Source organism: Ips typographus, linkage group LG7 (genome assembly GCF_016097725.1).
Source record: "Ips typographus isolate SLU linkage group LG7, UJ_Ityp_2.0, whole genome shotgun sequence".
Lineage (NCBI taxonomy): Eukaryota > Metazoa > Arthropoda > Insecta > Coleoptera > Curculionidae > Ips > Ips typographus.
This window is the reverse complement of record NC_138428.1, coordinates 2,468,714-2,493,681: the sequence shown is the minus strand read 5'-3', so window position 1 is coordinate 2,493,681 and position 24,968 is coordinate 2,468,714. Positions and strand designations below refer to the sequence as shown.

Genomic DNA, 24,968 nt, shown 5'->3' with positions numbered 1-24,968 from the left:
TTTGAGCTGGAAATGTAACAATCATCAAACTTGACTAAATCCCTTAGTTTTTGGCTTTTAAGATAGATTTTAAAGGGTATCAACAAGGAAATAATAGTAAAAAACTTGCAAATCCACTTAATAACTTATTTGCAAGTTTCTGAGTTAATTTTTATTATTTCAAATGCAATTTCAAAGCTTCCAGGCCACTTTTTGTACTGAAAATGTGTAAATCAATGGTAACAATCATGAAAGTGAACTAAAACTTTTATCATTCTTTTATCACGCAAAATCTTAAAGAAAATCTTAAGAAGCAATCAAAAACAGTGTCGTCACTGCCAGTTGTCCTGGGGCAGAGGGTTATGTCTACAAGTCAGTTTTCTAAGCTTTTTAAATTCAAATTGCAATTTAATAACCGTGAATTTTAAAATTTATAGTCTAATAAGAAAGAAATTTGGCTCTCCATTATTGTTTAATATTATTCTGTGTTAATTTCTTTATACTGTGGTATCTTTATTAATTCGTATTTTTTTTAGTTTACAGCAACATCCAAGATAAAACAACATTACAATGTCTGGCCAAAAACCAACTTTCGGGGATCATTTATACGGTAAGTTACATCCAGTAAATTCACGGTCAAAATTTTACGCAGAATTACCATTTCAGAAAACTTCGACTCCGGAAATTTCTCGTATAATTCCCATCTTCCTGTACGCAGAGCATACGAGGCAGTGAGGTGTTCAAGTGAATCGTCCTCTGACGAAGAACATTGGAATAATTTCATGCTTTTCAAATTTTCCATCTCCAATCCAATCTCTTCTACTCCTAAAAAAGGGGCGACACCTGCAAAAAGACCAAATCTGCCCATAGACAGATCAGAAATCGATTCGTCAGCCAGTCTGGCTTATTTGACATGTCCAGAAATCAGTACCAAACAGGATTATGAAGTCAGTCTGGAGAATAAGCACTCTGCTAATGAACCGGTTTTGATCTCCAGAGATCTAGAACCAGAGGAAGCCAATTCGGGAGTGGTAGCACAGGAGGCTACAAACAATATCCTTGATATTGATTTTCTTTGGCTGAAATTGAAAGCTCTTGAAAACATAAATGACTTTTATCATGAAGATCGAGCCAAACAAGGCAGTGATAATAACTCCATATCAAGCAAAACCTCATTTGACGAAGAGCATTGGAATACTTTCCCACTTTTAGAATTTTCCATCTCCAGCGAGAAGTCTTCCACTCCTAAAAAAATGCCGACACCTGCAACAAGCCCAAATCTAAATGATGATGTTTGCCAAAGCCCTAAGCCCACAGGCACATCAGAAATTGATTTGTCAGCCAGTCTAGCTTATTTGACATGTCCAGAAATCTGTACCAAACAGGATTCCGAAGTCAGTCTGGAGAATAAGCACTCTGCTGATAAATCATGCTTGATTCCTGAAAATGTGACTAAAAAGCTGCAAATTGAGGATAGCGGTGTTGGTCAAAACACCAAACAATCTACAGATGCACCAGGCAATTTAGTCGAATGGCCAGTTAGTTTGTCTTGGATACTCAATCCTAAAACCATGCCTCAGCAATTGTCCTCAAGCCAGAATTTTAAAGAACTCAATCTAGGTGGTCGTCATGATAAATCACATTTGGCTAAAGAGATCAACGTGACAACGTACAACAGGTATACTGCAGATATAGTAAATAATCTCGTAAAGAACCGCTTCAGCGACAAATTTGACAGATTAATGGTCAAATTTAAAAAACAACGTTTATCCTTAATTCAGACTCAGTTGAGAATAGAAGAATACTGGAACTCGAGTAGGATTTCATCTAGAGATAAACGGCAAGAGTTCCGATACACTTATGATGGTGTACCAGATAATGAAAGCTCTACATCATCCGAGTCTTCTGACGATCAAGAAGTTTTTGCAGATGACAAAGTCGAAAATGAATATTCAGAATCAGAGGAGAGCAATTCGACAGCAGACTATAGACAAAACTATAGCCTTGACGTTGAGTTGCTAAGTCTGAAATTACAATATCTAAAAGATTCTTCTGAAAATAAAGCTAGAGATGTACAAAACTGTTATGATAGCTTCATATCAAGCGAAAATGATAGTTCAGAAGACAATTTGTCGATTAGTTTGCCATATATCACCAATACAACAATATCCAATAATAGCATGTCAGACAGTGAAAGCTACATATCAGTCGAATTTATCATAGAAGAGGAACCGATAATAAAACGAAAGGCTACAGACTATAACCTTGATGTTAATTTGCTTTGTCTAAAATTAGATTATTTAAAGGAGTCTTATGAAAATAGAGCCAAAAATCTACAAGACAGTCATGATAATTCCATATCAAGCGAAAAAGAGGACCAAATGTACTCAGAAGAGTTCCAGAAGAATTTTATGAGTTATCGAAACACTATAAATTCACTAAATAGTTCCGAAGACTGTTCAATTGATTTGCCGTATTTCATCAATACCACAGTAACTAATAATAACATATCAGACAATGTAAGCTACATATCAGTTGAATATATCCAAGAAGAAGAGGTTATGCCAGCTGACGAGGTCGAAACAGAAGATCTAGAGTCAGAGGAACACAATTTGAGGAAAGAAGCACAAAACGCTACAAATCATAGCCTTGATCGTGATTTGTTTTGTCAGAAATTGCAAGCTCTAAACGATTCTTATGAAAATAGAGTTAAAAAAGACAGTGATGATGGCACTAACGCATCAATTAACTCACCAGGTAGTTCAGAGGACAATTTGTCAACTAGTTTGCATTGTATAGCCGGTCCTCAGCAATTACCCTCAAGGCAGAATCGTGAAGAACTTAATCTAGACAAACATTCCCTTGACAAATCATATGTCACTAAAGAGATCAACTTGGCAATACCGAAGCCCTTAGATGTACTGGGACCAGCCTGGGACGAAGACAATACTGCAGTGGTGGTAAAGGATCTAGTAAACTACCGTTTTAGGAATGCTTTGGATAAAATAATGAAAAAACTCAAAAAACAACGTTTAGCAGCAGCTAAATCTCAGTCGAGAATATTGGAACAGAAGAACATGAACCGACGTTCACTTGGAATGGAACCACAGGACTCTTATGAGAACGGAACCAGTAATAACGTACCAGAAAGCTTAAAAGAAGAGGTTATTACAGATGACAAAGTCAAAAAGGAAAATTTAAAGGAAGCCAAGTGGACTGAGAAAGCAGAATTGGCTACAAACATTAATTTGGCTTCTCTGAAAGATTCCTATGAGAGAAAAGTCAAAAATGTACAAAATGGTTTTGATAGCTCCATGTCAAGCAACGATGAGGTCCATAAAGAAGTTATCACAAAAGTTGAAGTTCATTCAGAGAAATCTCAGAAGACTGGAAGTAAGAAAAATATGGTAAGTTTCTTGTATTTTTTTATATTGTCATTTTTGCAATTGGCTTTTTTCTACTCACAAGAAGAACAACGTTGTCAAAATGTCCAGAAATTAATGATTTTTTTTACAGAAAACTCACAAGTATGAAAATGTGGTGCTTGGAAATGGCGTGTCTAAAAATCCTAGACTTACACTAGTTGAACAAAACGAAAACGTAATCCTGGAAGCTGAACCAAAGCCTTTAAATCAATACAACGAACGTAATGAAACTAGTTTCCTCCGTCCTGCTATTGAAGTTGAATCGACCAAAGCTCTCCAGGTACAGTATTTGAGAAGCATTAATATGAATTTTAGACAATAATTGTTACTATTAATTTACAGAAAAGTCTTTCTGTTGGCACGGATGATGTGAATTACTTACTGAGTCTAGCTTACTCCAGAATCCTCCAAGCTGCCAACAACGAAGCTACATTATTATCAAACACAGCATTCGATTCGTGTACTCCTTCTCTTGATTTGACCACTGGAAATGTAAGATTCAGTTATCCAACATACGCAGAAGTATCCGGATTTGGCTTTGATCCCAACACCGAAGAAGGACAGACACATTTAAGAAAACACGTCAGTCTCAATGAGGAGATAGTCAGACAAGTAACCAACCTATTGGAATTTGGTTGCAATAAGGACCACTTTTTGGGCAGTTATGTGCATTTAGATGGGGAAAAAATCCTGCTTTTAGCAAGTAAGTTGTCTGTATTTACTAAATTGATGTCTATGACTGAAAGAAGTAGATTACCCCTGCGGTCTTGGTTCGGTCAAGGGTAAAGTACTTCTTTCAGCCCGTGGTACGTACGTAATAGTTTACACACAAATGACCTCTCTATACGTGATAAGAACTGATTTTCAGTTTAGTTTAACTAAAATTGTCAAAGAATTGCCTTCAGTTGTCTGAACGATATATGAGATATCTTGAATAGCAAAAAGTAATGTGTGGAATGCAAGAAGTGGGGTTACTGTTTTCTTATCCCAGATAAAAAGATAGAAAGTGATCATTTTTGGCTTACGTAAAGAAATAGAAAATCAGAGTTATTTGTTTTCCATTTTTTGTCAAAATTTTAAACAATTTTTTGAATTTCAGAAACCAGACGGGATGCTTTGCTAAATCAACTCTATAAAGGGACTGAGCCTGCTGGTGAAACTTCAGCTACTATAGTGATGGAAGAGCTTCTTTGTCAACTGAACGAGCCAAATAATAGACGATTTTCGCCTGAAGTCGAACAGTACTACATGTGCATCCTGGAGCACAAAACCACAGTATACAGTACGGGTATTAAGATGGCCAACGAATATGGTTGTATCGGTTTTGGGGACCGCTTTATATTCGAAAATGTTACCAACACTTCCGACATCAAAATCAGTTTATACTCGTTGACAGTGAAACCATCCAAAACCAAATGTCTGGGGATTTGCTGGATGAAACGCCGTCCTAAAATGCCAATGATGACTTTGATTGGTGTTGCTTGCATAGGTCTGTTTACTGCCAAAGACGAAACATTTGTATTTAAAAACTGTGATAACGTCAGAGGACTTGAACATCAACTTCACACTAATGTACGAGCAACTTTAAACTGGCCGAAACCTGTTAAAGGCTTCCTAAACATGGGTTTCAGCGAATCAGACCGGCAACCCACATGGAACAAAAGATGGGCCGTGTTGGAAGAGGGAAAGTTGAAATATTTCAATTTTCCTTCTGATGAACTTTTCTGCTCTCCTATTGGAGTAGTGGACATTCGTGAATGTACATCAATTAAGAGCTCTCCCTTTAAGTTCATGATGAAGAAAACTGTAATGCTGGTGTTTATTAATAGTAACAAAAATACTGTTTTGAAGCTGTACATTTGCGCCGATACTAACCGAGAACAACTGATATGGCTTGAGAGGTTTAACGCAAGTATCAAGCTTAAAAATGTTTGGCTTCAACTGAAGAAGTAACATGTTGAGCCGATTTGTATGTTTTATGTATAACTCTTTAAAGTAGTATTATTTATTGTTACTTAAGTACTTAATTAGGTAAATTATTGTCTTCTTAAAGCTCTGCTAAAGTTAAGTATCTTAAATTAAAATATACCTCTTTAAATACAACTTGGGACCAATTAGTATTACTTTTTGTTATTTTTCCCTTCTGTAACCTGTTCAAACAAGAGTTTTGACTTTTTTGACTAAACGGCGAATCGTAGATCTTTTTTTCTATCAAAGAAGATTGAAGCAATACTAATTTTCTAAAAGACAAGCTAAATTATTGGGAAAGAGTGTTTTCCATAAAATTTGGATTTAAAGTAGTTACAATAAAGCAAAAACAGCCAAACTTACTGTACTATGCCTAACTGCTTAAAAAAGTCGCAATTTTATAAAACACCTTGTGTAGGCTAGCTTAACAAGCATTTTGGAAATTGACAAACCGGAATAATTTTTCGATGAATAACAGATACATTTTATACTTGATTTATTTACAAAATATTTGAAATTAAATATCCGTTTGAATTCGCCAGCAATTCAGATGGTGGTCACAATCTAAACCAGTCCGACCCTGGCCTAACCCATAACCCATAACGGACAAGTATGGTCGAGTATTTGCGGGCTTTGAAAACCGAAGACAGGTGAGCCAGTTCGATTCAGGTAGGTAAAACCAAACCAAAGAAACCCATTCACTCGTTTCGGTTCGTTCGTTTCATCATTGTTGTACAGTGTCGGTTCAGATTGTGTGTAGATATTGTTCAATGCGCTTCACGTTTTAGAAAAAATTGTGCAAAAATGGTTGAGGAATTCAAGATTTGCTAGAAAACCATGCAGACGATTTAGAAATTTGAATTGGTAAGTTTTTGTTTCACCATTCAAAAAGCATTACATCAAAATTCCAAAATTTCACGTTCATTGAGTCAGGTTAGTGCGAATTTAAGCTGTAACCTGAAGCTTTAAGGCATTTAGTATAATTGTTGTAAAATACAAGGTCATTTATGGTAACTTTCACTTTTCAAAACAGAATTATTACAGGAATGGATTCAGGAGTGTAGCAATTTTTGTTCTACAAGCTTTCTAAACTAACGACTTTTCTCTAGTTTACTGTTCTAAGATTCTAAAAATGTGAACAAATTTTTACTTAAAACTGTAGTGTTTTTATTTAAAATTACTTACTTATCTAAGCCCGAATCTGTATTTTACAATACCAAAATGTTTTACTCATAAGTTGTGTGCTATAAATATCCGTGCGAGTCCCTGAAACTGAAAATAAGTGAAATAGTTTGACTAATAGTAAACGATATGGAGATGAGTTACTTCCGAGTTGAATATTTCCGAATTGGTTACAATCGTTAAAAATCAGCTTTGTTATTTGCTGTTTAACAGGATGTTACAATTGCCTAATTGCATTGTAATACTGTAATTAGTTATGGCAACTGTACCATAAAGTTTTAACATGTAATCTGCCTCTAATTAAGGTGAATCCAAATAGGAATGCCAACAATAAAGCTAAAAGCTCAAGGCTGAGATTTTTTCAATCAGATATACAAGATGATCCAATTGCTAGGTCTACTATTGCTATCTTCTTAACCTTAAGAGCACTTGACTTGTTGTAGTTACAAGGGCGGTTAAATTTGTCAAATTTTAAGATTTTGAGACACTATTTTACCAAATATTTTCAAAAAAGTTGTTAGTTTCTCAGTTGTCAACTGTCAAAACCTTATCCATATTAAACTAAAACAATCAGTTGAAAAGCGTTTAAATCTGTGTTAAACTACGTTTGATACTTTATTCTTTTAGAAGTAAAATTTGGACAATAATAACTTGGAAACTTTCAAATAGCATTCCAGATAGCTATAAAACTACAAAACTTGTTTAAAAGTAGAATTAATACTTGGGTATTTTATTTCAAAAACCACAACTATGTGTGTAACATGGAAAACCTTCAGTGTTATCTGATCAACCGTAATTTTGTTTCATTGGTTCGTGTGTCATTTTGTTGTTAATTTTCAAGGAAAAACAACCAAACAAGTATTTGTGAGCGTGAAGCAAATTAACACTGGGATGTTTGACGTAAACCATCTCAAAAAAAATATACCTTCATTCATTCATTACTCTTATACTCATTAGTTTTTACGTATTATAATATAATAATGCCACGAGCATATCATACCTTAAAATGTAATGGTTTCACTGGATTGTTGGTTTGTTTTTTTTTTACTTTTAGATCTAATAGCTACATACAAGGTGACTTTGTGACTCACAGTGTGCTTTCAGGGATGGTTTATTGCAACAGTAAAATAAAACTACTGGTAATCGAGTAATTCATGCTAGACAATATTCATAATGCATTCATTGATAAGTTCGTTTTTGAAAGGTTATAATCAATGAAATGAACTGGTATTTACTTAAATCTGTATGAACAATGCATTACGCAATGATCTCCATCTAATATACTCTGATAAAGCCATAAAACGAAATGAATGTTCTCTATGATTAGTGCAGTTAGTATATGGTCGATTTTAAAACTGTGCATAATGAGGGTCATTACGTAACATAAAACTAACAACATAATTAGCTAATTACACTGAGATCATAGGTAAAAACATTATGTAATAGTACATTACTCAACGAGCATGTAATAATAGTTATTTACATTACTAGTGGGGTATGAGCATTTTTATAGTCACGAGTGGGAGTGTTGCCACGACGAGGTCGTAGACCGAGTTGTGGTGATCACACGAGTACGTTAATTTGCCATACCCCACGGGTGATGTACAACATTTTATCTACGACCATCAGAAGCAGCGTAAAGTAAGAAAAAAATTCATATTTTGTGCAATGTGAACTATTTAGGAACGTCTCGTATATGCTTGCTACGGGTAGTTATTTGTTACCCTTAAATCTTGTCATCTACGCTGTACTGTTTTGGTGTTGTTGCTATGGTGGCCATTTGTTTCCACATATCACTTAAGCGACAATTTAACAGTGTCAGTCACAAATTTTTAAAAGTGCATTTTGTTATGAACATGTCTGAAGAACTTCCGTCAGATATTGAAGAAGCTGCCGCAAACGTGGTATCTGGCTTGTTGCCTGCCAAGTCAAAGGAGAAATATGAAAAAATGTATCAAAGTTATGTTTAAATTCAATAAACAATTACAGCAGAAATTTTCATTTAAAGTTGTTTTATCGCACTAGTGCGATAAAATCGATTATTATCGCACTAGTGCGGTAAAATCGCTCATTACGTAACTCAAAATGAGCTATGTAATGAATGATTACCATGCTAGGAGTAGATAAAAGCTATTACTCACGAAGATGAAGTTAGCGACACGAGCCAAAGTGTGTAAACCATCGAGTGAGTAGTAATATTTTTTTTATGTATGGTAGAGAAAATAACCCATTCCTGCTATATTGGCCAGACAATTTGACGTCTATTGTAAATAATCAAAGTAAATTGAGATGGCGTAACAATGTAATAGAGGTGTATGTCAGGGTTTAAGAATAACACTATAACTAAAAAACTAAATAGCTACTTACGAGGTATGGGGTAATAGGTATTTTTATAATATAACAATATACTTTATTATTTCTATTTAATAAGTAGCGCTATGTGAAACTTTCACCTACATTATGTGCAAAATGCATGCAAGGATGTTTTATAAATTGACTTTACACAGAAAGCCCCATTTTTACATTGTGTTTGTGCAACTGACGCTGTTTATTATTTTTTACTGAAAGTTGATGAAAACATCGTTATGTATTTATTATTGCCGCAACCTGGCCTGTAACATTTTACTATTGTTTGTTTGAATTGTAAATTTAGCCAAAAAATCAACACATTACTTCGTTCTTGGATAACTCAGTTTGTTTTTTTGCAGAGACTATAAGGAATGATTTCGACCGCGAGTAACAAAGAAGAAGCAGCCAATCGTCCTCACAGTTATCCAAAAGTTACCACAATGGACCAGTCTCTTAAATACCCAAATGGCAATAACAACGGATCTATACAAAATAGGTAAGTTACGTTAGAATTATCAAAAGAAAGTGAAATAAGAACGACCATAGATTACACCAGCATCCTCTCAGTCTCAGTCCGACTCAAGCAGGCTTAATGACGACCGTACCCCAAAATGTGGCATCGAAAACTCTGGGTGACAAACACACGCCGACCAGAAACAGCCTGAGACACAGTAGAATGATCGTTATGAATCGAAATGGAAGAAGTACTCTTACAGAACCATTAAATCCAGGACTCTTTCACTACCAGGAACTTTTTCAGTACCCCGAAAGTACCTGCCCATTGTGATAAAACATTACAGACTAGTCAAATCTATGAAAGTGATCACGATATTTCTGGGAATCCTCATGTGCCTCACCTCTGTTTGGCTGGTGTTGTGGAGCCCTACATTAAGAACGATAGACTTTCCATATTGGAGCGCTGTACCAGTAAGTACTTTTTAGCTGCTTACAGATTTTTCTCTAGTAAAACTGAATTTTAGGTGTTTATTTCTGGTGTGGTTGGTTGTTTCTTTTTGGGCTTCTGTCCCAGACCTTATCCCACCAGACGTCTGGGATGTCCTTATCATTTATCGAAGGTAAATACAGGATAGTCCAGTTTTACATGTCAATAATCTACTATTCATTATGTCATTTTGCTGAAAAACGCTTTCTAAAGAAGATACAGTCCAAGTAGATAACTAGATGATGATCTTTTTCAGTTTGTCAGCATATCAACCACAGTCATCTCCGTGGTGGCATCAATGGTAGTGCTTGTGGTGTGCATTGCACACATAGTTTACCTACACAAAGCCACCTGCACGCAACACGACAAACTCAATACCACTTGCGTCTGCACGATCACCAATTCGACGAACGTCTTTTTCAATGAAAGTTACCATTATCAAGACCTGTCGTGCGAAGAAGTCAACTGTTTCCTGATGGGCATAGTGGCCATGTCCTGCGTTCTGAATATGCTGTCAATAGTTCTAGAAGTAATGTATTTGTGCGTGCATGCAAAGGACGCCAGCAAGCGGTACAACTACGTTAAAGTACCTTTAAGAGACCATCAGATGCAAGATAGATGACCAACATTAGTGTTTTCAAATTTGAAAAATTTAAAACAAAACGTTGGCAAATTTGGCAACGTTGCTTCGGTTAAACCAAAATGACACAAAATGTATATTATGTACAGAAATGTTCATTTTAGTATGTTTTACGTGCTGAAATATAATATGTATATGTTTTTATTTTTTTACTTTGGTTTCTCATGTTGCCAAATACTCAAAAATCTTATTTCCTACTTTACGATAAAGTGATTTTAAAGTAAAATAAACGTTCTAAGTAGTTTATATGTTTTATTTTGATGATAAAGGAGAAAAGCCAATAAAAATATACTTGGACTTGACAAAGGCTTATGATACTCTGGATCATGACATATTGTTGGAAAAATTAATTAAATATGGAATACTACGCGGTGTAGCTTTTGATTGGTTTAAATCCTATATATCACGATATAGCTTTGTCTGATGATGTGGATATAGTACTGGGTGTTCCACAAGGTAGTTAGTGTCCTTGGCACACTTTTGTTTTCATTCTACTTAGACGATGTCACTGAAATCACAGCTTATGCAGATGACACCAGTCTTCTGTTATCATCGTTAAGGGTGGAAGACTTGATTACAAGAGTGGGACGAGCAATGGAGGAAACAGTTGGATGGTTTACCAAGAACACTCTCATTCTCAATAAGTGTATGACCACTTGTATTTCCTATAAAAATAATAGGTCATCGGTGGATATTCCTCAAAATAGTCACAAAACTGGATGATACAACTAAGTCTTTGGGTGTTGTAATGGATGAAGTTCTGTCTTGGGACAAAACACATTAAACTCCTCCATGGGAAACTAAATAGAGTCTTGTATAGCTTTAGAGTCTTAACTAAATATCTCAATCCCCAGTCTAGAAGATTGATTTATCAATCATACATTGAGCCATATAATGTAAAAGAATATCTTGATTATATATTTTCTTGATAGTGCAGTATTTAATTTTGAAATAAAGGAATTTATTATTAATTTGTATGTGGTTTCAGACAGTTTAGGTATTCTATGGATCAGCCCGATTTTTGAGAATCATTTATGATTTCGGTTCTTGAAGATATTGAAAAGGTATAATGTTAAACGTTTTTTCTAAGAGAATCTTTGTATGCTTTTTAAGAAAAGTAAGTACTTTCTCTACGAGGATCGTATGAATAAGTTTAAGGCTCTTGTTCAGCCATTACCCATGCAATTCTTAGATTCTTTCATGCAAAAGTACTTTCTGGCTCTGAGGGCTGAGAGGAAAGTTTTGGTGAGCTTCATCACCATCAAAAAGCAAAGAGAGGCAACAATGACTAGAGCTGTGGCAAACAATCGACAATTCCTACACATTTAAGTAGGATAAAGTAGCACTTTAACATTGCTAATGAAGGAAAATTACATATTATAATGGCGCCCATATGCACTTAGTACACTTTTTTGACGCAGTAATAATGTCGTTATTACTGCTATTATACAGTACATTCTAGACACGTCCAACCCTGAATGGAATATTCTAATAATTCATTTTCAAGAACAGATCTAGGTATTATTAGATTGCTTAACTATCTGCGGCTTAGAGTTATTTATTCTTATGTTTTTACATGAGTTACTTAGTATAGATACATAAAAGACAATAAGACTTAACTTTTGCTGTAAATTGAATAAAACTTGTTCTTATCGATAATATTTATTGGGAAATTAAATAAATTGTGGCAATAGAAAAGAAACTGTTAATTCGAGAACTGAGTTCAATATAGTAGCAACCAGAATCTCATGATACGAGTATTTATAGATTTACATAACAGAATAACGATGGCGAAGATCTGAAAGGAAGAAATCCGACCTTGTCAGTGTCCTATTCGTCCCAAAACAATCTATGATACAATAATAATTTCCTGAGTTACATAACAAAATTGGTTCCCATCAAAGCGATTCCACTTCCTATCAAATTTGATGCACCGGATATTCCCTAGTAAATAATGTGTTTGTGCATTCAAAATGTTTTGTTTCAAATGCCCAAAACAAATCAACAGACCATAAAATTAGTAGAAAAATTTTAAATTTGTTATTACGGCCCACTTTCGTATCTTGTGTTTGCAACATTCATTTCTTATTACAACATGATTCTAGAAAACTTCTATGTAAAGTATTATAAATGCAGATTTCATGGTGAAGGTAGTTCTAGTAGAATTAAAGTGTCCAAGCTGCTGTGTATTAACTATGACCGTGTCTTCAGTTACGTCCATTACCGGTAGTCTAATTTGTGTTTGCACAATTAATACAATGTGATGGACGCTCAATGCGACAGGTAAATTGCCAATCAAAGTGCTAAATATCTTGGGAAAGTGGGTTTTTTCATAAACGTATTAAAGAATGGGATTTGCCGGTTCGTCAATTATTCATAAGCTCTTGTTAAATCATATTTAATTGCTTTGACCATAACAATGTCAATATCAAAATTCCAACTACAATACTCAGTTGTGTAACTTTTCTATTTTTAAATAAATTATTCCGCTTTGGTGGTCATGTCACATAAATGCGTTAAGGAAACTGTATTATCGCAATTTTCTTGATCCTCAATAAATATTACCTGCATTAGTGGCAAGGACTTATAAGGACTTTTAAATACGTAATGTTCCAAAGATAGCTGCTTATTGCAACTGCACCAAATTAGAATTTGTTCTAATTTGAGGGCAATGGTTTACAATTTTTTTTTCAATGCTACTAAAGAAAAATTATGTTGTAATTAATAAACCTCTTCTTATTTTTAGAATAATTTTTGTTCTTTGTAAAGTGTAATTTTAATTTTTGTAAAAAAAAACATTTGCATAATTGTTATATTAAATTGTTGGTAAGAGCAAAAATATCACGAATAACCAAACTGCTAGAAAGATATTTGATTAAAGAACCTAGATGAAGCACGAAAAAAATTAATACAGGGTAGACAAAAAAACAATATTTATCTATATCAACTGAGTGCATTCAATAACAGAGAGCAAAAAAAGAGGGTCCAATTGTGACATACCACGTATCAGGTTCAAATCAAATCATATTTTGACATAGTTTTTCTTTTATTAATCACTGTTTTGATTTTTGTCAAAGATTCCATTGACAAAATCTCGGTATTTAAAATCCAACGATTTATACGTCATAGGGAGCGTCATAGCTTCCGACGTATGGTTTTAGTAAGTACCTACCTAATTTATTTATTTTAAGAATTTGCAAAATGTTATTGTTAATGTTTTCCTATTACACATACAAAACCTATTCACCTTGTATTAATTAGTAAATAATAAATCTAAAGCAAATAACAATATTTTATATTTATCAACACTCGACCTCTCATTAACTAAGTATCTGCGTATAAAAACGAAAGAAAATTGATCCAAAAAAAGTTCAAAACTATGACATATTATTGATAAAACTGAAAGGGGCATTGGGTACAATTAAAGCAACCTCACCTTCATCCGTTATTGACGTTTTCTACTCACATTTCCTTGAAAGTTACTTGGGTAGTTAGTTGCTGACCGAACGAATATGAAATAGATCTATGAAATAGAAAAAAAATATATCTGCAATAATGTGGGACAAAAATAGGACGTTTCATTTCTGAATTACTCTATATTATGTAACTAAGTGAGGTTTTCTTGTTAAATGGATATTATATTTCATCAAACAAGGTGTCTAATGACTTGGTGCAATACATGTAATCCATGGAAACGGTCAACGGATGCAAATGCTGTAAGATGGCTGTATAACACCCATATTCCAATTTTCATTTTGGAGTAATAAAGAATCTTAGTTTACCCACAAACATAAAATTATATTGTGCAGAAACAGTTATTTTCAAAGTCAAAAAGATAACATTATAGTTTTTTGTAATTATGCAGGTATTGAAAGGCAGAATCTAATGGTGTAATATACAGGTAATATACAGGGTGTCCGATTTAAAATTATTGACTTAATGGACTTTGAATGCAATGACAAGAGTTAGCCAACTATTTCTTACAATAGGTTAGTGCAACTTTCAGCTTAAATATCTCAGAAACTGTACACTTTTTGTAAAGCACAACAACTAATCATCCACCTTCGAACACCCTGTATAATAACATTAACTTTCTCTTATCAATAACCATTAGAAAATACTGATATAAAATTCTGAAATTGCAAATTCACCGGTATACACAGGTCACCGGAGAGTATTTTAAATAATTCGCGACCAAAATTAGCTTATAGACTTCGTTGGTTAGTTCAACCACGGCTGGCTGCGTGTCATTAAAAACACGTTTGACCAACGACCAAATCGTGTTGTGAACTGGTAGACGATTCATACATAAAAACACCGAAAAAATAAATAATAATCTACTATTTATTTAACGCTACACTTCGGTATGTGCCATTAAATGAGATCGGTTAGGTGTGAAAGTGTCTGAAAAGCAAATTTTTCGATTCCACATATCCAATGTTAATAGCATTTGTTCCCAATTTGAATTTTTCATGTTCAGATGTGATTTACATTTGATTGAATTTTTGACAATATAACTGAAAAAGTTTATTATTGGGTAAGTAAAGAAATTAGTTTAAAAGACAAATTTAAAATATTCTAGAGGCAAATATCAATATTTTTAAGCAGTTGCCATTATTTAGTTCCAATTACTTTTGCATAATTTGTATGGATGGAAATTTCCCACCAGATTTTTTAATGTTGTTCCACGTAGTTAAACTGTTTATGATTGAGAACTTAATGTTTTACTTAAGAAATCTGACAATAATTTAGCGACAAATAATTACCAGCATTTGGTTCGTGGTGTCTTAAATGTAGCTTGGCTTAGACATAAAAAATCGGTTTACATCTATTTAAGACTGAACTGAATTAGAAAAAGTTTTTAGAAACAGTTGTAAAGAACATTTTTAGCAGCGGAACTGATTTTTTAAATTTTTAATGCAAAATCAGAAAATGCTAAATTTTAATGGGTAAAGAGTCTAAAAACCCAAAAGTAACTACTTTAGTGGTGGACAAATATATATAAATGGCTGTTTTGAGCCTATTTATTACTTCTGTGATTGCAATGAATGCTAAGACCTCTTTTTTGTCAATAGAGTGCCTAATTGATGTCAAACGTCTCAAAACCAATAAATAACAAGTCCTGTACACAAATCCCAAATGGCTTTTTTGTACCTATTTATGAGTGCTGTGGTTGTAATAATGCTGAGTTTTACCTCGTTTGTGTCAATAGAATGCCCAATTGATGTCAAACGTCTCAAAATCGGCAAATAACTACTTCTCTACTGTTACACACAATTGGCATTTTTGTGCCTATTTATGACTCTTGTGATACAATGAATGTTGGGTTCGTTTGTATCAGGATAGTCCCCCTCAATTGATGCCAATCCTTTCAATATTGTATATTAAAAAAATGATTTAGTAATTATATAGATAGAGTTTTATAAAAAAAATGGTCTAATAATGTTTTATAAACTTTCAGAATAAAGACTAAGTCTAACTTGGTGTCCAGTCCAATAATGTTTGCGATGCAAACCAGTAGTAAGTAAAACCCTATTCTTCTCCATTGATTGTTTTTAACTTGGCATGGTACATTTTTCAGCTTTGGTACCGATTAGGTCTGTCATATGGATGATGCTGTTCACATGCACCTTATTCTTGTACGTTCTCAGAACAAACATGTCACTCATCCTGATCGACATGGTTGATAACAGAGATTTTGACGGTACCGAAACTGTCCCAGAATGTAAACTAAGTGGTAACTTAACAGAGAACAATCACACTTTGGCTACTAGACAAATTAGCGACAACCACCTCGATGAGGTACTATTAACAATCAAATGAGAATTTTTGTTCGTAAATTAATCAAGTTCAAATTGACTAAGCGGCCAACAATATTTTTTCTTGTAAGTTTAAAATTATTGTAGGGCGCCTTTAAGTACCAATGGGATTCCAAGTTGCAAGGTTTGATCCTAGGAGCTTACTTCTGGGGTTTTGTGATAAGTAACATACCTGGGGCAGCAGTTGCCGAAAGATTTGGACCCCGTAAAGCGGTTACTGTGTCGTTTGCTCTAAGTGCTGTCCTGACATTGTTGGGACCATTATGCGCCAAAGCACACCCTTTCGTTCTTATCGGAACTAGATTTTTAATAGGAATATTAGGGGTAAGTAAGTCACTTGAGAGTCACTATTATCTAAACTTGCTACTAAATTTATTCAGGGCATCGTCTATCCGGCGATTCACTGTTTGATTTCTCATTGGGCACCGCCCGAAGAGAAAGGAAAATTTATAAGCGCTACTCTCGGAGGTTCCCTTGGGACAGTCATTACGTGGCCTCTTTTAGGTAAGTTAGTATATTAGTATTTCACGACCTTTATCACCCTATCCAAAAGAAGATAAGAATAATCTAATATATAATAATCTAATCTATAAGAAGATGATAAAGAAATAAATGGAAAAATAGCAAAGCACTGGCTTGATTTTGGTAATTTGGTAAAACCTAGAAGCAATATTGACATTGTTAAAAATCACATTTTTTGAAATATGAAAGTTATCCAAATGGTCCAAAGGAATTTCATCCTGACGTTTCGTCAGGCACACTGAAAGTTAGTACGCCACATGTGCGGCGGACAGGATAACTTTCATAATCCAGTTTTGACCTGCCGTGAAAGGTTTCATAGTTTGATAATCACAATTTTGGTTTTCAGGAAATGTGATTGAACGAGCCGGATGGGAATGGGCTTTTTACATATCGGGGCTTCTAGTCTTAGCCTGGACAGTTGGCTGGATTATTGTCGTGTACGACACCCCTAAAGAACATCCCTGGATATGTGACACCGAGCGCGACCATATCGTTTCAACTTTATCTGGCACGGTCTCTACTACAAAAGTAAGTAACTTTCTAGTTTGGTTTTCTCGTTGTTACCACTTTATCAACAGCGGAGTCCGCCATATAAATCGATTCTGACATCTGTGCCAGCTTGGGCACTATGCGTAGCACAATTTGGAAATTTGTGGGGCTTGTTCTTCCTTATGACGGCTGGACCAAAGTTTATGTCTTCGGTGCTGGGATTCAACTTGGGAAACACCGGTTTTCTTGCCGCTATTCCATACCTGGCCAGAATGGTTGCCGGATTTGTGTTTGGAATATTGGGGGACTGTATTGTCAAGAAAGAACTGATGTCCAAGACGACAGTTCGGAAAACTTTTACTTTTATGTGTAAGTACGACTTTGGCGTTAAAAAAATGAGCTTATAGTATAGCAATTTTCTGGGCGCAGCACACATAGTCCCAGGACTACTGTTAATCTCTCAGACGTTCGTCGGATGTCAAGCAGACTGGGTAATTGTTCTTTTAACTTTATCTCTGGCTTCAAACGGGGCTAGCACCATCACAAACCTGTCCAACGCTCAAGACTTAGCCCCCAACTTTGCGGGTAGCCTTTATGGCATTGCCAACTGTATCGGCAGCACCACTGGGTTCATTAGCCCTATGGTAGTTGGCTATCTGACAGCTGATCACGTATGTATCCACTTTGCTAAATCTTCTAATTCCAAACAAATATATTTTTTTAATTTTAGAATGGTATGGCAGAATGGCACACCATCTTCTACATAGGTGCCTCGGTGTACATAGCCTGTGGGCTCTTCTATGCAGCGTTCAGTTCTGCTGAAGTGCAGTCTTGGAATTATTGTGATAAACCATCCCAGAAACCTGATGCTTTCGATAACTTAGCTTTCGAGAAGGAATCAGAGCGAACAGTTTAGTGATTAGTTTTTTATGTTACAATGTGATATTTATTTCGACTTAGTGACTCCATTTTATTAAGGTAATAGAAATTTAGTTATAAGGTATAATAAAATATTTTAATTAATATGCTGTTTGTTTTATGAAACATTACTAACACATTGAAATGAGATAATAAGTGGTTTTTTTTAAGTGGTTGGTATAAACTCTTTAAAACCATAACAATACTTGTCTAATAGTTACTACATTAACACACCAACAAAAACATTAAAAGTACAAACTTGTACTAATTACAATCTTTAAAATTCTTATAGTTACACTGTCATAACATGTAATAATAACATTCTTAATTACTCTGGTAGAATACTGAATAAAATAGGCGTCCAGTTGAGTACAGAAAGTTGATATACTGAAACATAACAGTTTTTTGTTTAAATATGCTTCGATAAAACGACCCTAAAAGCCTTACTTCTTTAAAATATCCGTAGTTTATTGATTGACTAGGAGTTATAGCATTCCAATTTAGTGGTATAGAGGTATTCATTAACATTATGTGTAAGGTTTTTGCTGAATTGACGTCCCACTCGTACCAATTCAACTGATACAATCTCTGACAAATGTTTTCCATCTAAATTAAGCATTACCAATTTAGGTGGATGGAGAGAACTTACAACATTACCCACAAAACATTAATGATCTTTATTTTTTGGGTTCTATGGAATGGAAGGCTAAACATAATGAATAGGCTGGAAGCATTTGAAATGTTAATCTTGTCAAAAAAATGTAACTCTCTGAACTAAAATTCGTGCGGAAAAGTAAACTTTCAAACTTACCTGCGAGTAGAAAAAGATTATTTAAATGTTATGTGGGTAAGTTTGTATTGATCTATTACCGTATTTTCCAAAATTTGTCCATGATACGTAATCAACCAAATAAAGTATACAGAATTGAAGACCAATATAAACGAGACAATTAAGGAAAACTGCATCTGAAACCATTAATCCTCTTGTAGTGCTATTATTCAAGAAACTAAAATATAATAATTTTGTTACCGAAAACATCTGCTGGGCTATGAATATTAGTCCAATCAAAACGCTGAAACCCATCATCATAATAATTCTGTTGGCTTTTTGACGTAGAAAAGCGTTCAACCTTTAAACTTCTCTGTTTATCTCTTACAATATTATTCAAACATTAATTTACCTACCTTAAAATTTTCTGGTGTTTACTTATGATATCTTTCATAGCACACCTTGGGTGAACTCTCTTTGACTTTAGTCCTTCTCTAGATTTTTCAATTTGGTGTTGCAATACGAACAAGTGAAATTTCAAATTGTTCAGGTTGTACAAACACTGTTGGGGAACGTTGAGCACCGTGATGAAAGCAATGAAATTTAGAAAACGGTAGGTCCACATCACAAATGGCCATAGAAATTCCCAGTACTTCTCTACAGAAAGACAATTTACTGGAGAATAGTTGGCATAAATCTGTCGTAAATTTAATTTTCATACAAATCATAATCAAACATCATAAGAAGTATGGTATTCCAACAAACTTTCAATTACTTACTAAACCGTTTAATTACTGACATGTTTAGTTAAATGTAACCACATTTATTACTACTTACCATACTAATAGTACTCGCTACTTTTCATGTTTGTGGATATATTTTAGAGACACCCTGTATATGGAGTCATATTGCTAGCAATGTAAAAACTAAAAAACAGCATTTTTGACAAACCAATAAATCCTGCACTAGCATAATAAGTTATTATGGAAAAATATAAATTTAGTTATATGATATAATAAGACATCCTGTACATACCAATATAAAATAAAAGTACCAAAAACTCTGAAAGTCGATATTCCATGTCTTTCATCATCAGCCAGCACATGAGCAGCACCAAGGCTACGTTGTAAAACAATAACTCGTCAGTCTTTCGAAATCTTTTCATTATATTTTGAGCAAATTTCAATTCCAGGTTGCAGACGCTCTCTTGAAAAATGCACTCCGAGAATGCTTTGATTTCAACGTTACTATCAAAAGAAGAAATAGCCGCAGACAAGTTGATAACTAACTATAATAATTAAAAAATTATGTACGGTTTTTGAAAATGATAAATAATTATTTTTTAAATCACTTACATAGAAAATAGCAATGCTAACTGGTCCATACTGGGCAAATGACTGTTTGGTCATTTTTATCAGGCAGTAAATCACATTAGTTAGACATACTCCAAACATGCTTAGGAAACACAAAAAAGTCATTCCTCTGACCCATTTTGAACGGTATATATCTAGGTAGTAGGTGGTCCATGGCAATAATTTAACTAGATAAAATATTACATAAATACTTCAATAAATTATTGCTAAATAATAAATAGTGTTGGTGTCGCTTTTTTATAGGGTGTTGGAAGCAGAACTTTTACAAACTGTCCAAAGTTTTAATCGGCTTTAAACAAAGCAGATAAAAACAGAATAGAGGCTTTCGAAATGTGGGTTTATCGACGACTCTTAAGAGTATTGTGAACAGAACACCGAACCAACGTATCCGTTTTACAAGAAATTGGTCCACGTTCAAGGCTGCTAAACAAAATAAACCGCATGTATCTCTAGTACCTTGGGCATATAGCATATAGCTAGAAGATCATTAACAAAGGAACGACTAAACATAGAAGGGAAAGTCAAAAATTAACCCCCTGGTTGATACAGCCACACCACAACTTGATACTGTCCAAATGTGTGCTGTAAAAGTGCCATTTTAGCTCTCTTCCCTTATTCTCATTCACTCATAAAAAAGGGACACCAGTACTGTAAGTTTGGAAAAGATAATAAATAGTATTACCTTCTTGCTGAAGCTTACCAACACGCGCCATCATATAGCTTTAATGTCTTGACCTCAACTTACCAACACTAATATCAAACAGTTTCGAATATTTCAGTATTTGCCAAGAAAGTTCGTGATTTTAAAATGCATTACAAACATCTTGACAAATACTACATCGGTCATTTGTGAATATTAAAATTGTCAATATTAATTCAACCAAATTAGGAAATGTTATTAAGTTTAAGGACAAACCAGTTAACATCCTTAAAGGGAAAACGACTTTTTCGCTTAATACCAATTTAAAAAAAGGACGAACGGGAAATAATTGCAAAACCAACCTAATTATAACGAACATAGTTTATTTATATGTAACTAATCAGTCATAGTTGCAGTTATTACTTTGAAAATTAATATTTCTTACTTTAACTAGGTACAACGGCATCATACGACAAGAACCCATATTGGGTACTAATAATTAGACTGCTGCCTTAGTACTTATAATAAAATAATATAATAAGTAAAATATTTAAAAAACACTTACTCCTGACTAAGGAGGAATATTAAGGTTAGATATAAATGAATTTTCAAAAGTAAGAATCTAATAGATTAAGAGAGTAAAAATTGCAACAAAAAAATAAGGAACATATGTGACTGTAATAAAACCCCCTAAACCTAATAATATCTGTATATTTAAAGATAAATTTGTTTGAAATTTCTTATAAATTGCAAAGCTTTCTTTCTAAGAAAATCAACACAACTGAATATTCTGCAGAATATTCAGAATGTCCCACGAAAATAGGACGCCATACTAACACAATTAAAATAAAACATAATGCTGTGACTGAAATAAAAATTTTCTACTTTGATGTTCGTCGTTTTTAAGAAAAAAAAAAAAAATTTAAAACTTGTTGACCAGAGTCGCCTTGGCGTAACCCAACTATATCATTTAAATTGGGGGTATAGCAAAGAAATAGTTTATAAATAAGTTATGGGGATCACAGAATAAAATACGACGTCCCCGTAAATCAAACGTCACTCGGTATCGGTGTACCTGCCTAATACCATACTTTTGAGCAACGGTCCCACTTCTTTGGGGTCCTGCAACACCTCGAGTAGCATCTTTTCGATATTACGCGTTATTGAGATTTTCTGGTAGTCCTTGAGTGGATACTGCAAGCTGGTGGGACCGCCCTTAATAAAAATTCCCAATCAATTACCATCAAATTAATCAAATTTTAATTGTATGACTGTATTGGTGTCACAGAGTTGTACATCAAAATAAATTCAAACGTTTTATGTCTGGTCATTGACAATCAAATCTGCTATTTTATACAGGGTGTCTCTAAAAGGTCTGTACAAAGTCCTATGACATATTCCTGACCGTGCTTACATGACTTTTTGGTCATGCGCGCACGGAAAAACCTTTATTTTTGTACTCCTAATGAAATATACTATTTTTTAACTAAAACAATTGAAATATTCAAAAACAATTCCATGAAACTTACATAAACCATAAAATTTTTAAAATTTCTTAGATTTGATTGACTTTTTATTAAAATTTCAGATAAGTTCCCTATTAAACACACGTAACAAAACAAAGACATACCTTGTACCAAAAGTTGACAGAAACCGTAGTACCGCCATTCATAAGAGATTCCACATGATGCCACCAGTAGATAGGAATGTACAGCACGTCGCCAGGCTCGACTACTGTCTCGCAGCCTTTGGCCGATTTGAATTTGGGAAAACGAACGTGGTCTGGACGGTCAAAATCCACCTGTTGATCCACCCACAAAAAACGCACTTGCCGCCTATTTAAGCTAAAGAGTCATTCTCACCATACTCTGACGATCGTGTGGATGATGCACTGGATGGGGATAGAGACAGTCAAAATCAGAGGGCGGAAATAAAATGCACCTCTTATACCCATAAACTTGACCAAAAAAATTCTGCTGCTCGTCATAGTGACAAGGTGTGACATTTCCTTCCTAAGATATGTGTTTTTCAAACTATGCTCCTCCTAGTAAAACATTGACTAACCTGTGATATCAACAATAAATTAGATGTCAGAGGTCCCCAGCTGTTTTTTGCTTGTTGCTTGGTTATGTACTCCCAGTCAAACTGGACAAAATCCCGCACCAAGGATGGACCAACTGTGTTATTAAGAGGCTGTTGGAGGTAAAGTCTGGAAAACAAATGGCAGAAAACTAGTTATTTATTTTAAGGTCATCTAATACAAAACTGCTCAGGTCAATACAGAATAATTTTTGCTCATTTTTAAGGAACTGTATTTTCAAAATACCTCACCCAAATTTAACCCTTTTTTGTAGAATTAGAGCGAGAGATTCATTATGACTGATAGTGATTTCTTCAGGAATATACAGGGTATAGAAAACTATTTATAACAGTAACTATTAATTTCCAAAATTTGGATTATTTGACTCTCAGTTTGCATCAATGTTTGTCATTACTAAAGTCTTAATATCCTGCAATTTGTCAGTCACAGGAAACACAGTCTTATTCTCTGTTGAGAAAATAAAATGCTAACATAAACTAACTTATCATTTCCAGACTTCCACTCCCTTAGCCTCTTCATAAATTCAGCAATCTTCATTCTGGTCTTCCTTGTGGGTGGGATGAATTCAACACCATGAGGATTGGCTCTACATTGCATTTTTGACTCATCAAAATATCTAAAAAATTATATTATTTATTCTTAGTTAGTTTAGCTGTCTTCTGTATTATACTTGAATTTGTGAGTTTTTGATAAGAATACTGTGTGACCTGAGGTGCCCAAGTTGTCTTCCAAATACTCTGGGGTCCATTTTTCTTTTGCCGTTTTGACAATGTTTGAATCCAGGATTACCACTGGTTTCTAAATCAATGATTATATTAATCACTTTAGTGTGTGATGTGTGATGAATGTTTTATTATTGAAATCACATGAATATGCTGTTGGTTTACTGTATTGTTTAGAAAAATGGTATTGCATAAACTTGCTCTAAAAGGTTGACAATTGTAAATACTAAAGGGGCAGTCCTACTCACATTTTGGGAAATAAGTTCATCAATTGTGGGATCCTTATAATGCAGTCTAGGTATCTGTTCAAATTCCAGTTCGTAAGGCCTTAATTGGTCCGCAGTCCACCGCTTTTCCTCTGTTTTCTCCATTTTCCACTAGTTAAGGTGTCCCACACAATCACTTTGAATCTAGGACCAAAGTTGCAAATAATCACTTAAAACCGTTCAACACAAATAAGATTTTTATTTTTTCTTTCAACATCACAGGCTGTATCACGTTTCTCCTTGTGATTTTTCTATTCCGTGATTAACTTTCTATTATTATAATATTTGAAACATTTATATGCTTTTATTATTGTATTGTTGCAAATATTGACAGACTGACAGTGAGACAACCGCTTGGCTGTCAAATGCACTAAAAATTATTAGCGGTGTTGCCAAGATTCCAAAGTTACATTAAGCCTTCTTTATTTTGATAAGTTGTTTTTTAATTATTAAACACTAATATAATAGTATAGATATGAAATGCTCTATAGGCATTTCTGTTACCACTTTCAAGTGCGGAAAGTCGTATTTTACTTCACGCGAATGAGAAAATACATTTTACAAAGCCCTACAGATCACGTGTCTAACGGCACGTAGCAAAGGCAGCAATCAGCAATGCTAAATGTGAATGTGAATAGGCATAGGCCGCATTGCCACATATTCCATTCAATACTCGAATCTATGAAATACTGCTTACACTGCAAAACAATACTAAAGCGATAATTTTAATAGATTTGTCAGAGTAAATTACATTTTAAGTTTAATGCAAACAGAGATAGATGATTAGCGCAAAAAAAGCGTTGATTGATCTATGATACATCCATTTCATTGTATTTATTTGGCATTTTAACAGTGTTGCGGTG

At 34.2% G+C, this 24,968-nt stretch overlaps 5 protein-coding genes across 9 annotated transcripts; 3 read left to right on the top strand and 2 right to left on the bottom strand.

Annotated features, from left to right (window-relative positions):
• Positions 1–514: 514 nt before the first annotated feature.
• LOC145731860 (uncharacterized) lies at positions 515–5,524 on the top strand. The gene is made up of 5 exons (XM_081983851.1): positions 515–589; positions 646–3,386; positions 3,496–3,684; positions 3,747–4,107; positions 4,504–5,524. The coding sequence occupies exons 1-5, from the start codon at positions 550–552 to the stop codon at positions 5,355–5,357; spliced, it is 4,185 nt and encodes a 1,394-aa protein (XP_081839977.1). The 5' UTR covers positions 515–549; the 3' UTR covers positions 5,358–5,524.
• A 405-nt stretch (positions 5,525–5,929) lies between these two features.
• On the top strand, positions 5,930–10,728 carry LOC145731685 (uncharacterized). 4 transcript variants are annotated; one of them, XM_081983575.1, is made up of 6 exons: positions 5,930–6,041; positions 9,263–9,399; positions 9,450–9,607; positions 9,664–9,830; positions 9,884–9,979; positions 10,103–10,728. In XM_081983575.1, exons 2-6 carry the CDS (start codon positions 9,275–9,277, stop codon positions 10,466–10,468), a joined length of 912 nt encoding a protein of 303 aa, XP_081839701.1. In that variant the 5' UTR covers positions 5,930–6,041; positions 9,263–9,274; the 3' UTR covers positions 10,469–10,728. The 4 variants fall into 4 exon arrangements, with proteins under 4 accessions (XP_081839701.1, XP_081839700.1, XP_081839703.1 ...); XM_081983574.1 differs by lacking the exon at positions 5,930–6,041 and adding an exon at positions 6,051–6,236; XM_081983577.1 differs by lacking the exon at positions 5,930–6,041 and having other exon boundaries at positions 9,262–9,399; positions 9,460–9,607.
• Positions 10,729–12,630: 1,902 nt separating this feature from the next.
• On the top strand, positions 12,631–18,339 carry LOC145731707 (sialin-like). 2 transcript variants are annotated; one of them, XM_081983615.1, is made up of 9 exons: positions 12,631–12,769; positions 15,948–16,006; positions 16,068–16,288; positions 16,393–16,629; positions 16,686–16,809; positions 17,174–17,355; positions 17,406–17,685; positions 17,746–17,987; positions 18,047–18,339. In XM_081983615.1, exons 1-9 carry the CDS (start codon positions 12,750–12,752, stop codon positions 18,230–18,232), a joined length of 1,551 nt encoding a protein of 516 aa, XP_081839741.1. In that variant the 5' UTR covers positions 12,631–12,749; the 3' UTR covers positions 18,233–18,339. The 2 variants fall into 2 exon arrangements, with proteins under 2 accessions (XP_081839741.1, XP_081839742.1); XM_081983616.1 differs by lacking the exon at positions 12,631–12,769 and adding an exon at positions 14,666–15,023.
• Positions 18,340–18,477: 138 nt separating this feature from the next.
• On the bottom strand, positions 18,478–21,361 carry LOC145731711 (uncharacterized). Its single transcript, XM_081983621.1, has 8 exons — positions 21,059–21,361; positions 20,359–20,543; positions 20,039–20,291; positions 19,420–19,660; positions 19,265–19,364; positions 19,105–19,200; positions 18,682–18,840; positions 18,478–18,621 (listed from the first exon to the last, which is right to left on the bottom strand). Exons 1-8 carry the CDS (start codon positions 21,090–21,092, stop codon positions 18,559–18,561), a joined length of 1,131 nt encoding a protein of 376 aa, XP_081839747.1. The 5' UTR covers positions 21,093–21,361; the 3' UTR covers positions 18,478–18,558.
• A 27-nt stretch (positions 21,362–21,388) lies between these two features.
• Positions 21,389–24,453, bottom strand: LOC145731712 (hypoxia-inducible factor 1-alpha inhibitor-like). Its single transcript, XM_081983622.1, has 7 exons — positions 24,088–24,453; positions 23,788–23,915; positions 23,599–23,733; positions 23,081–23,225; positions 22,879–23,028; positions 22,647–22,817; positions 21,389–22,231 (listed from the first exon to the last, which is right to left on the bottom strand). Exons 1-7 carry the CDS (start codon positions 24,208–24,210, stop codon positions 22,073–22,075), a joined length of 1,011 nt encoding a protein of 336 aa, XP_081839748.1. The 5' UTR covers positions 24,211–24,453; the 3' UTR covers positions 21,389–22,072.
• Positions 24,454–24,968: the final 515 nt, after the last annotated feature.

What these genes read in the sequence shown, in the direction of transcription:
- LOC145731860 (XM_081983851.1), top strand. Translation starts at nt 550, where the DNA reads ATGTCTGGCCAAAAACCAACTTTCGGGGATCATTTATACG. An exon ending in TTTCGGGGATCATTTATACG is followed by an intron (nt 590 to 645) that starts GTAAGTTACATC and finishes TTACCATTTCAG; the next exon opens with AAAACTTCGACTCCGGAAAT. An exon ending in CTGGAAGTAAGAAAAATATG is followed by an intron (nt 3,387 to 3,495) that starts GTAAGTTTCTTG and finishes TTTTTTTTACAG; the next exon opens with AAAACTCACAAGTATGAAAA.
- LOC145731685 (XM_081983575.1), top strand. Translation starts at nt 9,275, where the DNA reads ATGATTTCGACCGCGAGTAACAAAGAAGAAGCAGCCAATCGTCCTCAC. An exon ending in CATATTGGAGCGCTGTACCA is followed by an intron (nt 9,831 to 9,883) that starts GTAAGTACTTTT and finishes ACTGAATTTTAG; the next exon opens with GTGTTTATTTCTGGTGTGGT. An exon ending in GTCCTTATCATTTATCGAAG is followed by an intron (nt 9,980 to 10,102) that starts GTAAATACAGGA and finishes GATCTTTTTCAG; the next exon opens with TTTGTCAGCATATCAACCAC.
- LOC145731707 (XM_081983615.1), top strand. Translation starts at nt 12,750, where the DNA reads ATGGACGCTCAATGCGACAG. An exon ending in ATGGACGCTCAATGCGACAG is followed by an intron (nt 12,770 to 15,947) that starts GTAAATTGCCAA and finishes ATAAACTTTCAG; the next exon opens with AATAAAGACTAAGTCTAACT. An exon ending in TTTTAATAGGAATATTAGGG is followed by an intron (nt 16,630 to 16,685) that starts GTAAGTAAGTCA and finishes AAATTTATTCAG; the next exon opens with GGCATCGTCTATCCGGCGAT.
- LOC145731711 (XM_081983621.1), bottom strand. Translation starts at nt 21,092, where the DNA reads ATGATGGCGCGTGTTGGTAAGCTTCAGCAAGAAG. An exon ending in TGGTAAGCTTCAGCAAGAAG is followed by an intron (nt 20,544 to 21,058) that starts GTAATACTATTT and finishes TATTTTATCTAG; the next exon opens with TTAAATTATTGCCATGGACC. An exon ending in ACTACGGATATTTTAAAGAA is followed by an intron (nt 18,622 to 18,681) that starts GTAAGGCTTTTA and finishes GTTATGTTTCAG; the next exon opens with TATATCAACTTTCTGTACTC.
- LOC145731712 (XM_081983622.1), bottom strand. Translation starts at nt 24,210, where the DNA reads ATGGAGAAAACAGAGGAAAAGCGGTGGACTGCGGACCAATTAAGGCCT. An exon ending in TCAAAAACTCACAAATTCAA is followed by an intron (nt 23,734 to 23,787) that starts GTATAATACAGA and finishes ATAATTTTTTAG; the next exon opens with ATATTTTGATGAGTCAAAAA. An exon ending in TGGAAGTCTGGAAATGATAA is followed by an intron (nt 23,226 to 23,598) that starts GTTAGTTTATGT and finishes TTTGTTTTCCAG; the next exon opens with ACTTTACCTCCAACAGCCTC.